At 45.5% G+C, this 13,180-nt stretch overlaps 1 protein-coding gene across 8 annotated transcripts in view; it reads left to right on the plus strand.

Annotated features, from left to right (window-relative positions):
* Positions 1 to 13,180, plus strand: part of CACNA1B (calcium voltage-gated channel subunit alpha1 B) — a 324,524-nt gene that overhangs the window by 207,267 nt on the left and 104,077 nt on the right. For all 8 annotated transcript variants that reach the window (XR_009115431.1, XR_009115432.1, XM_058038142.1 and 5 more), the window contains 2 exons: positions 2,949 to 3,066; positions 6,549 to 6,616. Coding sequence is in view for 6 of the 8 variants with exons in the window: in XM_058038142.1 (XP_057894125.1) it covers positions 2,949 to 3,066; positions 6,549 to 6,616 (186 nt within the window). In the remaining 2 variants the exon portion in view is untranslated. The remainder of the gene's footprint in view (positions 1 to 2,948; positions 3,067 to 6,548; positions 6,617 to 13,180) is intronic.

Below are 13,180 nucleotides of genomic sequence, written 5' to 3' on the forward strand. Positions count from 1 at the left end.
TTGGTTTTAAATTATAAATTCAAGTCAGAATTAAAAGAAAATTAGGAACTTTTATTATGAAATGAATTTGTTTTATACATTTAGCTCCTGGATACTATGAAAGATTAAGTCCTTTTAAGTTTATTGCTTTTAGACTGTTTAGAGCCAATTTTTTTAAGGTAACTGTAAGAATAATTGACCCCCCAAAGCAGCTTTCAGTTTAGGAAAAATTTTAATTAGTTTTCTTTTGTAATCAGTTACCTAGAAACTCAGTTTTGAATGATTTTCCCAGCAGTTACCAAAATTGGACACATTTAAATAAACTTGTTTATTTTTCAATAGTTTTAATTTTTTTTTACTTGTTTGTATCCTATGTTGCAAAGTATTTACCTTTTGCAAGTCCATTTAAACTTTGACATTTTTCCCTTGCTTTTGTAAAAAAAAAAAAAACGGCAGATTTCTTTCTCTTTCTCCTACTAAACCTAAGGACAACTTCCTGTTTAGGAATTGGATCTTTACATCCTGATGTTTAATGCACTAAAAGTGGTCATTGTTTGGCTCTGCTGGGGCAGGCAGGGAATGTGTGCCCAGAATTCCAGATTTTTGCTCCTCATTTCCCAGGGACATTCCCTGGTGGCTTTGCTCACCCTGGCTCCCCCAGAGCTGCCTTTCACAGAATTCACAGAGCCACCAGGTTGGAAGAGACCTTCAGGATCATCGAGTCCAACCCAGCCCCAACCCCTCAACTCAACCCTGGCCCCCAGTGCCACATCCAGGCTTTGTTAAACACACCCAGGGATGGGGACTCCACCACCTCCCTGGGCAGCCCTTCCACAACTTTATCACTCTTTCAGTGAAAAACTTCTCCCTGCTATCCAGCCTGAATTTCCCTTGGCACAGCTCGAGGCTGTGTGCTCTGGGTGTGTCAGTGCTGCTGCAGACAGAGCCCAGCCCCAGCTGAGCACAGGCACCTTTCAGGAGCTGTGCAGTGATGGGGGCACCCCTGAGTCTCCTTTTCTCCAGGCTGAGCACCCCCAGCTCCCTCAGGGGTTCCTCACAGGGTTTGTGTTCCCAGCCCCTCTCCAGCCTCGTTGCCCCCTCTGGATGCTCTCATCTCAATGTCCTTCCCAAGCTGAGGGGCCAGAGCTGGGCACAGCACTCAGGGTGTGCCCTCAGCAGTGCCAGGGTCTGGCTGTGGGTCAGTGTCAGAGCCCCCTGCCTGTGGGTGCCACCTTTCAGGAGCTGTGGAGAGTGATGAGGTTGTGGGAATCTACAAAATTAGAGGGTTTTGGGAAAGCTGCAAGATGTAGGCGTTAGATACAGCAGAAGTGTGAGTAGAGCTAAAGCAGCTGCCATGAGATTGGTCAGCAGAAAAAGTATTTAAACTGTAGAAAAGCAAGGGCAAATAGAACAATGGTCTGTGTATTAATGCTTGTCAGAATAGCTCTCTAAGCTACAGAAAGTTTATCTAGCAAGATATTAGGAAGGTTAAAGCTTAATAATGGAGCTCTGTGTGTTGTGTTTTAAGGCTCACAAGCAGGTATTGTATTTGAAATAAGCAAGCATTGTTTGAACCAAAGGTACGTGTGCTTATAGTGGTGAAATAGAACTGCTGTCAATGTGCTTTTGCTTTGTGTGATTGGTCAGGAAGCTTATAAAGTAAGTTGTGACATAAAGTTTTTTGGTTTGCTGCTTAGAATGTGAGCTGCTAGCATCTTCTCATTGTCATAATCATGTAATGAGACTGATGCTGGAAAATAAAACAGCTCGAGGCGCTTTCAGCAGCAACCCTGTCTCATTCGTGTCTGTAAATAGCCCTCTGCCAGCATCAGAGGTGATCCTTCCTGTGAGTGACCCTCTCTGTGAGTGACCCTTGCTGTGAGTGACCCTTCCTGTGAGTGACCCTTCCTGTGAGTGACCCTTTATGTGAGTGACCCTCTCTGTGAGTGACCCTTTCCTGTGAGTGACCCTTCCTGTGAGTGACCCTCTCTGTGAGTGACCCTCTCCTGTGAGTGACCCTCTCTGTGAGTGACCCTCTCCTGTGAGTGACCCTTTCCTGTGAGTGACCCTTCTGTGAGTGACCCTTCCTGTGAGTGACCCTTCTGTGAGTGACCCTTCCTGTGAGTGACCCTTTCTGTGAGTGACCCTTCCTGTGAGTGATCCTTTCCTGTGAGTGACCCTTTCCTGTGAGTGATCCTTCCTGTGAGTGACCCTTCCTGTGAGTGACCCTCTCTGTGAGTGACCCTTCCTGTGAATGACCCTTCCTGTGAGTGACCCTCTCTGTGAGTGACCCTCTCCTGTGAATGACCCTTCCTGTGAGTGACCCTTCCTGTGAGTGACCCTTTATGAGTGACCCTTCCTGTGAGTGACCCTTTATGTGAATGACCCTCTCTGTGAGTGACCCTTCCTGTGAGTGACCCTTCCTGTGAGTGACCCTCTCTGTGAGTGACCCTTCCTGTGAGTGACCCTTCCTGTGAGTGACCCTTCCTGTGAGTGACCCTCTCTGTGAGTGACCCTTCCTGTGAGTGACCCTTCCTGTGAGTGACCCTCTCTGTGAGTGACCCTTCCTGTGAGTGACCCTTCCTGTGAGTGACCCTTCCTGTGAGTGACCCTCTCTGTGAGTGACCCTTCCTGTGAGTGACCCTTTATGAGTGACCCTTCCTGTGAGTGACCCTTTATGTGAATGACCCTCTCTGTGAGTGACCCTTTATGAGTGACCCTTCCTGTGAGTGACCCTTTATGTGAATGACCCTCTCTGTGAGTGACCCTTTATGTGAGTGACCCTTCCTGTGAGTGACCCTTTATGTGAGTGACCCTTTCCTGTGAGTGACCCTTCCTGTGAGTGACCCTCTCTGTGAGTGACCCTTTATGTGAGTGACCCTTCCTGTGAGTGACCCTTCCTGTGAGTGACCCTTCATGTGAGTGACCCTTCCTGTGAGTGACCCTCTGTGTCCCTCTGCTCTGTGCAGATCCTGACGGGCGAGGACTGGAACGCTGTGATGTACCACGGGATAGAGTCACAGGGCGGCGTCCATTCTGGAATGTTCTCCTCCATCTACTTCATCGTGCTCACGCTGTTTGGTAACTGTATCCTTCCATCCTTGTGCCACAGTCCTGCCCGCTGTCATGATCCTCGAGGACATTCCTTTTTTCCTTGGAGTCTTGTTTGGGCTGGAGATGCAGGAGAAGGGTAGGGGTGAACTGGGGAAAATGCTGGGGCTCAAGACAGAGTTCCTGCAGAAATGGGCTGCTGGAGCTGGATTGGAGGGGACAGAAGGTGCCATCGATGACATTGGTGCCTGTGGGTGGCACATGGCTCCAGCCCTTTGGCTTGGCTGGAATTCTGTCCTGCAGGATGAGGAGCAGGGACAGGAAGAGCAGAGCAGGCAGTGGGAGCTGTGCCTGTCACACGAGTGTCCGCAAGGATTTATCCCATTCCTGGAGGAGCCGTGGCAGTGATGCTCAGACATCTCACAGCAGCCAGCACGGCCCTTCCAGAAACACCAGGCTCTGCAAAACTGGGTCAGAGAGAGCAGGGAGGGAGGGAGAGCTCTAAATCTTCTGGGCTTGGCATTTGGAAATGGGATTAAGCTGTAATCAGGCTTGACAGCACAGCTGAGGGAGAGACGTTTCACCTCTGAGCTGCTGAGCTCCAGCGGGGCAATAATTCCCCTCCTCACTTTTAATTTAGAGGGGACCTCTCCCTGTTCCTTTGGCTTCCAGTGCCAGGGAAAGAGCAGGGCACGTTCAAGAGGAGAGGATCTGCTGCCCCTGCCATGGATTTGGGATTTGGAGAGTGAGAACCTCACCCACTGTAGGAGCATCAGGGGGTAGGACGGTGGGGACGGACAGAGACGAGAGATTTCTGAAGCCAGATCTGGAACTTGGGGTTCATTGCAAAGGGCCTGGTTGCAGGGCCCTGCTGGGAGCTGCCAAACACAGCTCAGAGCAGGAATGAGAGAAGAGAGGGGGAGAGAGGATGAGAGGGTGAGAGAGTAAAAGGGTAAGAGAGCAAAAGCGTAAGAGAGTAAAAGCGGTAAGAGGGCCAAGTTCTCATTACAATACAATAAATCATCTTCTGTGTTGAATATTCTGATTCTCACTAACCAATCTAGTACAAGATACAAATCCTACAGCATTTACACACAGCCTATAAGAATCATTACATCACCATACTGTGTTACATTTTAAACCCTAAAAACTCCTCTTTGGGCCCCTTCTGCCAAGCTGTAGGGTCTGCTCTGACCCTTGGGCATGTCTGCAAGCAGAGGGTGTTGTTCCATCAAAAGGGGATCACCTTCAGCTGGCCACACCATTGTTTTCCAGTTGTTCAGTAACTGAGGGATCTCAAAGCTTGCTTTCATTTCAATCTCGCTTATAGTTTCCATATTCTCAAAATCTTTTGCCAGGCACTCATATTTATAAGGCTTTCCTGTTTCATCTTCCCCAACAACCCACCTTCTCCCTAAATCTCATCAGGTGCAGCTCTCTTGTTTCCCCTTCTGCTGCTGAGGGGATCCAGGGCTGTTTTTCCTGAGTTCCTCCAGACATCTCCACTGCCTCTGCCATGCCCCCTAGCCCACAGCCCCTTGAGCTCCTTGGGACATCACTGGGCATTGAGGAAGGAAGGAGGATGTGCCAGGTGGGATTCTTTGATCCTCCCTGAGTCCTGCAGGTTGGGATGAGTTTGCTGCAGGTGAGTCTCTGTGAGCACAGAGAGAGAGGGAATAATTTGCTTTTTCAATGGATCACAGCAAGGAAAAGTTTGTTTTTCTAAGTGGGAAGTGTCTCATGTTACGTTTCCATTTCCAGAGAGTCTGTGTGGAACTAGAAATGGTTTAATGAAAGTTTTATGATTAAAGTAACAACAGGATTTGGCCCATTTTCCAGGAAATTACACCATGCCTGGGTTCACTGTTATCCACTTAATTGATAAATTGAGGCATCTGTTGAGACAATAAAAAAGAAAAAAAAAAAAAAACCTCCAAGAAAAACTGCAGAGGAACCTGAAAAGAAAAAAAAAGAAAAGCAGGAGCTGCCTGGAGGATGCTGCCCTTCCCTGGCCCTCAAGTGCCAGGCAGGAGATGATTCCTGGCTCTGAGCACTGCCTTATCCAGATTACACAGCCTGAGGCAGAGCCTGCAGTTTGGGAGAAAATTGGGAATCCCCCAGCTCTGCAGAGAGGACTCAGGGACCTTTTTTGGGGCAGAAACACCCAAGTCTGCCAGACTGTGTCTGCTTGGGAATAGATCGGGCCAGGCTGATCTGATAAAAAGAAATTAATTCCATTTCCAGGGGTTGCCTTTGTTACATGAGCCACTTCCAGAGGGTGTGGGAGGCAGGGGCAGGGAGGCAGTTGTCCTGCTGGGACATTTATTCCCTGATAGGAGGCTTGGAAGTGTTTCCAGCCTCTTGGAATTCCTTCCCAATATCCCATAAAACTGGCAGTGGGCGCCATTCCCTGTGTCCTGTCCCTCCATCCCTGTCCTTCTCCAGCTCTCCTGGAGCTTCCTGCAAACACCTGGATTAATTTCCTAAATCTCCTGCAGTCCTTTCAGTGGGTTTATGAACCATTCCCCTGCACAATCCTACCTGGAGGAGCACACAGAGCTCTGCAGTGAGTGACTCTCCTGTCCCCAGGTGATATGCAGGAGCCAAACACATTTTCTCCTTGGGAGAGTGGTTTTGCTGTGCTTTTGCTCTGCTTGCCCTCCTTCCCTGTGCTAGGGCAGCTGATTTATGGCTGCTCTGGGGCTGTTTTGCAGCCACAAGGCTGGAATAACAACAATAAACTCAGCGAAAGCTGAAATCATGAGGTGGAAAAATGAAAGTAAAAGAAGAATAAATAATTCCAGGCCAGTGTTGTGTCTCAGGGATGGCATGCAGAGCTCTGCTGAGAGGCCTGGGCTGGGCACTGCCCTGGCTTAGCTGGGCTCTGGGCTGGGCTTAGGGGCTGTTTTATCAGCAGAGCTCATGAATGGGGCTGGGTGTGCTGCTCTGGGGCAGCTGAGCTCTGTGTGGGGCTCAGCAGGTCTGGGGTGCCCCATTGCCACCCTGACCCCAGTGAGATAAGCCAGGATGGTTTCCTCCCAGCAGCAACGACCTGAGATTCACTTCTCCATGTTCTCCGTGACTTTATACAGCTCTGTGTGTATAAAAATGTAAATGTTGGCTTACAATGACCCATTTCCTGCAGCTCCGCTGGTTGTGCTTTTAAACAAGAGGGGGAAATGAGGCTGAAATCTGCGTGAGGGGAAAATCTGCATTTCTGGGCTGGAGGGGTGGAAAACCAGGGGCTGTGGTACCTCTGGGAGCAGCAGGAGGTCCCACCCTGCCCCTCTGATAGGGTGACACCCCTCAGGTCCTGTCCCCTCTGCAGACAGGTGCTGGGGACACAAATGTGTGTCCAGCCCTGCAGGGCCAGCTCTGGGCAGGGTGGGTGAGCTGGGAATGGTGGCAAAGCTTCCAGGGATCAATCCATGAAAAACAAAATGGGAAAAGAGGGGCAGCAGAGATGGAATGATTGCTCCTGTGCTGTATGAAGAGCTTTTCCTTAGCTGCTCCCACAGATACTCTCCTGAACGTCTTCTTGGCCATCGCTGTGGACAACCTGGCCAATGCCCAGGAGCTGACCAAGGTAGGTGGGACATTGCATTTTATTGTAAATTCCAAAGCAAGGGGGACACCCTGAGCTGTCCCCTGGGGTCCCTGAAGGAGCTGGGACAGAGGCTAGATGGAGTTAAGGGGAATAAAGTGGAGATTTATTGAAGGGCACCCAGGTGGCTCCAAGACGGGAGCAAGAGAGGGCTTGGTCATGAGATCTCACGTTTTTTGTAAGTTCTGCTCCATTTGCATCTTGCAGTTCATTGTCCCATTCCAGCTTTAGCCCAGGCAGTCCCACCCTGCTTGTTTTTCTCTCTCCAGCCCACGGTGTTTGTGCTCTTGGGCTGAGATTTGGATCATTTGTCCTTGGTGCCCAGCTGGAGCAGGAATTGTTTTGTCTCCCTGCTCTGTGCACAGAGCTCACCATCCCCTGATGTGAAGCTCAGACCCACACACTAAAGCAGTACAGAATATGAAAAATAGAAAATTTTTAAACCTGAGGCATCACCTGCTGCACCTCTGATGACCACTTTGCACTGCAGAGAGGCACCTGGATGTTTATTCCCCTTCAGCTTTCTTTATTTTTGGTTGCAGTGAATATTTTGTATTTGCTTTATCCCAGAGTGGGCATTGCTCATCTCATATTTTCTGTTTCCAAGAGCAGAGGAGAACCAATTAAGAGTTTTTTTGGCTGATTGGAAGCTCAGACAGGAGCAAATTCAGGCATTGTGGTGCTGCTTTTGCCCCTCTGGTGAGCAGCTTGCACTGCAGAGAGGTTCATTCCCCTGCAGGTTTCTTTATTTCAGCTTGCAGGGAGTATTTTGTGTTTAGTTTGGTCTCAACTTTGTGTCCCTTACCTTGCTGAGGTTGGTGATGGATTAAAGAATTAAAATATTCCAATCAGCTCCAGGCAAAACAATTTGCAGAGGCTGTTGTGAGCACTCAGGGGAGATGTTGGGATATTCCTGCTTCTCACCAGGTGTAAGAGAAGTCAGAGGCACAAAGCCAGGTCCTGGCAGGGGATGGCAGTGACACTGGTGTGGACACAGAATTCTGTTGGAGAATGTTTACACTGAGAACAACTCAGCCCACAGTTGTGCAGGAGGACTGTGACTGTTGCCCTTGGTATTTGGGCTATTACACAACTTTGACTTCTTGGTGCACTCTGGTGGATTTATGAGGAGAATTAAAGGGATTTTTGCCCATCTTTACCTTTTCTCACCCATTCCTGTGCTTCTGCCATCAGTCACAGTGAGCTGCTGGGGGCACAGGCAGCAGTGTCCCCATTGGGTGGTTGTGCTTTAAAACTTTAATTGCTTTCCTCCTGACAGTGGCAGAGCTCTCTGCCCATGTGCTGAGGCAGCAGCAGGCACAGGTGGCTTTTATTTTTAGGGAAAGGTGCAACAGTTCATGCCCCTGGATCCCAAGGCCAGGCTGGATGGAGCTGGAGCAGCCTGCGCTGGTGGGAGGTGTCCTGGATGGGCATTGAGGTCCTTCCACCCTAAACCACCCCACAGAATTGTTCAAAATCCACAGAGATGCAGTGCTCAGGGTTGGTGCTGAGTTCTGGGGGTGGATCTGGCACTGCTGCACTCAAGCTTTCCCAACATTTTTGGCTCTTTGGGTCCCAGTGCAGCTCCACACTCGAGGGACACGAAGATTTCCCCACGTTTCCCACCCTCCTCCTGCTGCTGCAAAGCAAACCAGCCAAAGGTTCCCATCAAAAACCACATCCCTGTTGTGGCTGAGCTGCTCTCTCATCTCCCCTGTTCCTGCAGGACTGGCTCCAGCTCCCAGCTTTTCTGGAGCTTTCTCCCAACAAACCCTCCAAACAGCCTGGGTGAATTTTTTTTAATATTATAAATATTTTATTACAAATATTTTATTATATTTTTAATTAAAATATTCATAATAATAATATTTATTTTTAAAATAATAATATATATTAAATATCTTATATATGATAATAGAAATTATTAAATAATGTATATTATAATAAATTTTATTTTAAATACTGTCACAATAATTTTATTATAAATAGAATTTTTATAAATAGCATTTTAATAAATAATTTTGTTATAAGTATTTTTGTTATTATAAATAATTTTTACTATTATAAATGAAATTTTACACATTTTTATTATTTTATTTTTTGTTCCAATTCTGTATTCTGCAACCCTCCTCCCTTAAAATGCTGCTCATGGCTGTCTTTAATGTGTCTCTGTTACTCTGTTGTTTAGAAGTTTTTCCTTTTTTTTTTTTTTAATGGGAATTTTTTCCCCCTTTCAGCAGCTCAGCTGTTTCTGTGCTCACAGAAATCTCCAGCCTGGAGGCAAAGATCCTCCCAGATTTATGGGCATCCCATGCATGTGCAAAGAGGGGAGATGAGGCCCAGCACAATTCTTGGATAATGAAGCTCATCCTCCTTCTTTCTTAATCCTTTAAGAGCTTTCTTGTGAATATTTCAGCAGCTGACAGGGAGGGTTAGAAACCTGACGTTGGGGATGTTTATAAAGTCTAATTAAATATTGATGGATTCAACAACATTCCCAAATCATAAAGCTTCTCCAAAAAATCTCTTGGGGATTTTTTTAAGTTTAATTTTATTTATGATCCCCCCTCCCAAATCACTGGGGCTTTCAAAAGAAGAGGAAAAAGCTAAAATTCAATTAGACAGATACCTGGAGAATGAGGGATTTCCTGCTGAGTAAATGATCATGCAAGCCCCAAAAATGGCCCAGAGATACAAGGAAGTTACTCAGGAGTCAGTTGGTCCCAGGAGACTCTGCTGACATTTATTCTGTGAAATTAATTGAGATCAGCGCTGAATTTTATGTGGGAGAACCAGGAGCAATTGAAATTGCCTCTGTTTAGGGAAGGCAGAAAACTTTCCTGCCTCAGGACTGGAACATCTTAACTTTCCCCACTTCTGGATCCTAATTTGGATTTTTTATGTGGCATTTGGGCCATTTCTGGGCTCTGTGACCTGTAAGAGAAGCTCACAGAGCTGGGACTATATTTAACTGCAGCTTGATCACCCTGTGGCTGTTACAGAACTCACCAGCTTAGGAATGACTCATTTTTGAGGGAAAAAATAAAGAATCACCACCTTTGCTTTCAAACTATAAAAAATCTGCTCCCAGCTCCCTCTCCTGCTCTTCCTGTTCTGGCCTTGCACTGACTCAAACTCTGTCACCCAAATTTTAGTGATTCCTGAGACCGCTCCTCAATCACTTTGGGTTCCCTTTAAGTTTTTTTCAACATATTGACAAGATTTTCTTCCTGTTCATTTATTCAGAGCAGAATTTACAATTGCCCCCAAAATTTGCTTTTCAAATCTCTCTGCTGCTCATGCAGAATGTCCCTGGTGACATCCAGCAGCTCCTGCTTTATCCTCACTAAACTGGAGGGTAAACCCACTACAAGTGAGGCTTTATTTTCCTAAATATCCAAGCAGGTAGTGTTTTCTCATCTCTGTGCACTGCCAGTGATCCCTGAAAAACCATATAAACATATATGAGGGATGTGGGAATTTGATGTAAATTTGTATAAAATTCTTGAGGAATGCCCAGAAATTCTGGACTGAAAGGAGTGGCCAAACCCAGAGCTAAGCATCCATAAATCCCCCTCCTTCCTATGGAAAAGGCTTTAACTGGCTGAATATATTCAAGAAAATTCAGTTTTAGTGATGTACATCATGATGGGTAGCAACAAAGATGGGTTTTACCCCGTGAGAAGTTGATTTAAATGAAGATTTAGAGCTCTAGAAAACAGAAAGGGACATGAACCAGGGATGTCCTTATGGGCAAGATCTTTATCTCTGAAATGGGGGTGACAGTTTGAGCTGGAATTTTAAATATCAGGTAAAAAAATTAATGAATTTTTGGAGTCATCTGCAATATCTGCATGGAAGGAGCCACAGAGATTTACAAAGCAAACATCTGCTGAGGGCTGAGCTTGTTGTGAGGGAGGAACAGCTGCATTTACTGCTCCTTCAGGATGGAAATCCAGCAGAATTACAGAGGCACCCGGGAGAATGGAGCAGAAGCCACAAATTTAAAAGAGGTTTTAAAACCTGCACCTGTTGCTTTAGGGGCAGAGAAAGAAAAATCAGCAGCCTTTGGTTTTTAAGCCTTTGGCTGCTAGAGATCCCTCAAAGGAAGAAATAATTTGAATTTACCTGGAGGATGAAAGGAAAACCTGAAAGATTTTTTTAATTGGGGTGTTATTCCTTTTAAAACTTGTGTCCTGAGGATAACATTTCTGCTGCATTGGGATGGGCACAGTTAATTTTTTAAAAATTAAAAAAATAAAACAGGAGCTGCTGTGGGATTTGTGTGGGAAAGACAATTTGTGTTGGAACCACTCGGGGATGTTTTGTTCTTGCTGAGCAGTGACCCCACAGTGTTGTCTTACACAGCAAAACAGTTCTGTTATCATTATGGTGCAAGGGTTCCATGTCCTCAGAGTTTCATACTTCTCAATGTTTCTCGTAGACAGCTCCTCTAAGCATTGACTGTTCCTAGTCATTGCAGCAGCCATCTGGCTCCAGTTCCCACCAATCCACTCTTTTATACCACCTGTTCATATTGGCTATAGGTGTTGCCTGTTATCATCCAGCCTGCTCCTAATCTTTAGTAATAGAGTCCAGCTGCAACCCATTGGAGGATAAGATTACATTCTATACCACCTTCATTTACCCATACTGTATCCCCCTACAATTCCCCCTTTTTCTTTTAACCACAGAGTTGCAGCTTTTCCAGAAGCACATATTCAAATAAATTACATTATGACGTATTTGTACATTTAATTTAGACCTAAGAGTTATACAAGTGTTCAAACAGCATATTACAGCACAGATACATATATTCCTAAATGCTAGTTCAGTTTTATAGCTTCCAGAGTACTTATCTTCATATTTTATAAACACTAATAGCTGTAATTGATATATTTTGCCAATAGTTTAATAGTCAAATCGTGTTTCCCCAAATCCATGGGGTTATATGTTGAATCTGGTGGTCAAATCTGGCTTCCCTGAATCCATGGGGTAATATAATTTAGTCCCAAATCCACAGGGCAATATAGTTTAGTCCTGAATCACATTGGACATACAGTTTAGTATTTAAGTCCTTTTTTTCCAAATCATGCAGTCATTTCCTGAATCACATCCCAAATCATGTCGGGGTCACTATTTGTTGTCTTATACAGCGCAACAGTTCTGTTATCATTATGGTGCAAGAGTTCAACAGCACCAGACTTTCACACCTCCTCAATGTTTCTCATAGACGTCTCCTCTAAGCACTGACTCTTCTTGGCCCTTGCAGTAACCATCCAACACCTCTGACTTCATTGCCTACCAATCCACTCTTTTATACCACTTGGTCATACTGGCTACAGGTGTTGCCTGTTATCACTCAGCCTGCTCCTAATCTTTAGTAATAGTAATAGCAACTCATTGGGGGATAAGATTACATTCTACATCGCCTTCATTTACCCATACTCTATCCCCCTACACCACAGAGTGCAGGGGGAAAACTGGGGGGGACAAGGACCTGGGGACACACAGCTGTGACAAACACATCTGTCTGTCCCAGTCTGCTTCATGGAGGGAGCTCTGCTGTGCTGGGGATGGCAAAACCCAGGGTGGGAAATGTGGAATTCATTCCTTTCTGTTTTTCCACCCCAAATACACTGAATTTATCCCAATCCATGGGTGCTTTGCTGCTTTCCCACCCCAGCAGGGTGAAAGGACAGCTGGGACTGAGCTGGGGACTAGGGTTAAACCAAACACCCTTGGTTTGCAACAAGCTCCCAAAGCTTTGATAAATTGGAATTTGGCATAAAATAAAAATAAAATACTGGAAATTATGGAGAAAAATCCATAAAATGCTGGAATTTGGCAGATGAGAAATATTGACTTTGTATAATTGCTCAGCAGGTCTTTTATTCAGGCCTGGTTATAGACTTGCAAATATTTGCAAAGGGAAAAATAAGGAAAAAAAACCAAAGAAATTTATATGGTAACGATTTTTTAAATCAATTTTCCACTTTTTTTTTTTTTTTTCCTTCTGAAGGAGAAAAATAAAACAGTTTCCAAATGAGTTCAGTGGAAGCAAATAGCACCAAAGGCAGAGCGAGGAGCTGTTTATGCAGATGGAATTCAGGGTGGATAAATCTCTATAATTTCCTATTCCAAAGCTGGAGATCTGTCTGCTCTCATTATTTTAATCCTGACTCCTTGCAGCAGCAGCCTGGAGAGCAGAGGCAGACCTGTGCATTCCATGAAGTTTGACACAAGAGCCTGGGACTGCTCTCAGTGTGGTTTTCCCTGGATTTGTGAGATGCTGGTGTTGCTACCAGAGCTCTGTGCTGATCCTTCCATGCTTTGACTTTATTTTGAAGAAATTTTTTTTAAAAATTCCAGCAAAGTTGCCCTTGGCAACTTCAAAGTTGCCATTGAAGGGGAATCAGGTTGTTTCCTTAGGTTTTGCTGTTGCCTCAATGTTTAAGATTCTTTTTTGTAATTTTTTTAAATTAAGATCCTTAATTTTGAGTTTTAGTGGTGCTTTTCATGTTGGGTAGGAAGAGAGAAATCCCA

The sequence above is a fragment of the Melospiza georgiana genome, chromosome 20, assembly GCF_028018845.1.
Source record: "Melospiza georgiana isolate bMelGeo1 chromosome 20, bMelGeo1.pri, whole genome shotgun sequence".
NCBI lineage: Eukaryota > Metazoa > Chordata > Aves > Passeriformes > Passerellidae > Melospiza > Melospiza georgiana.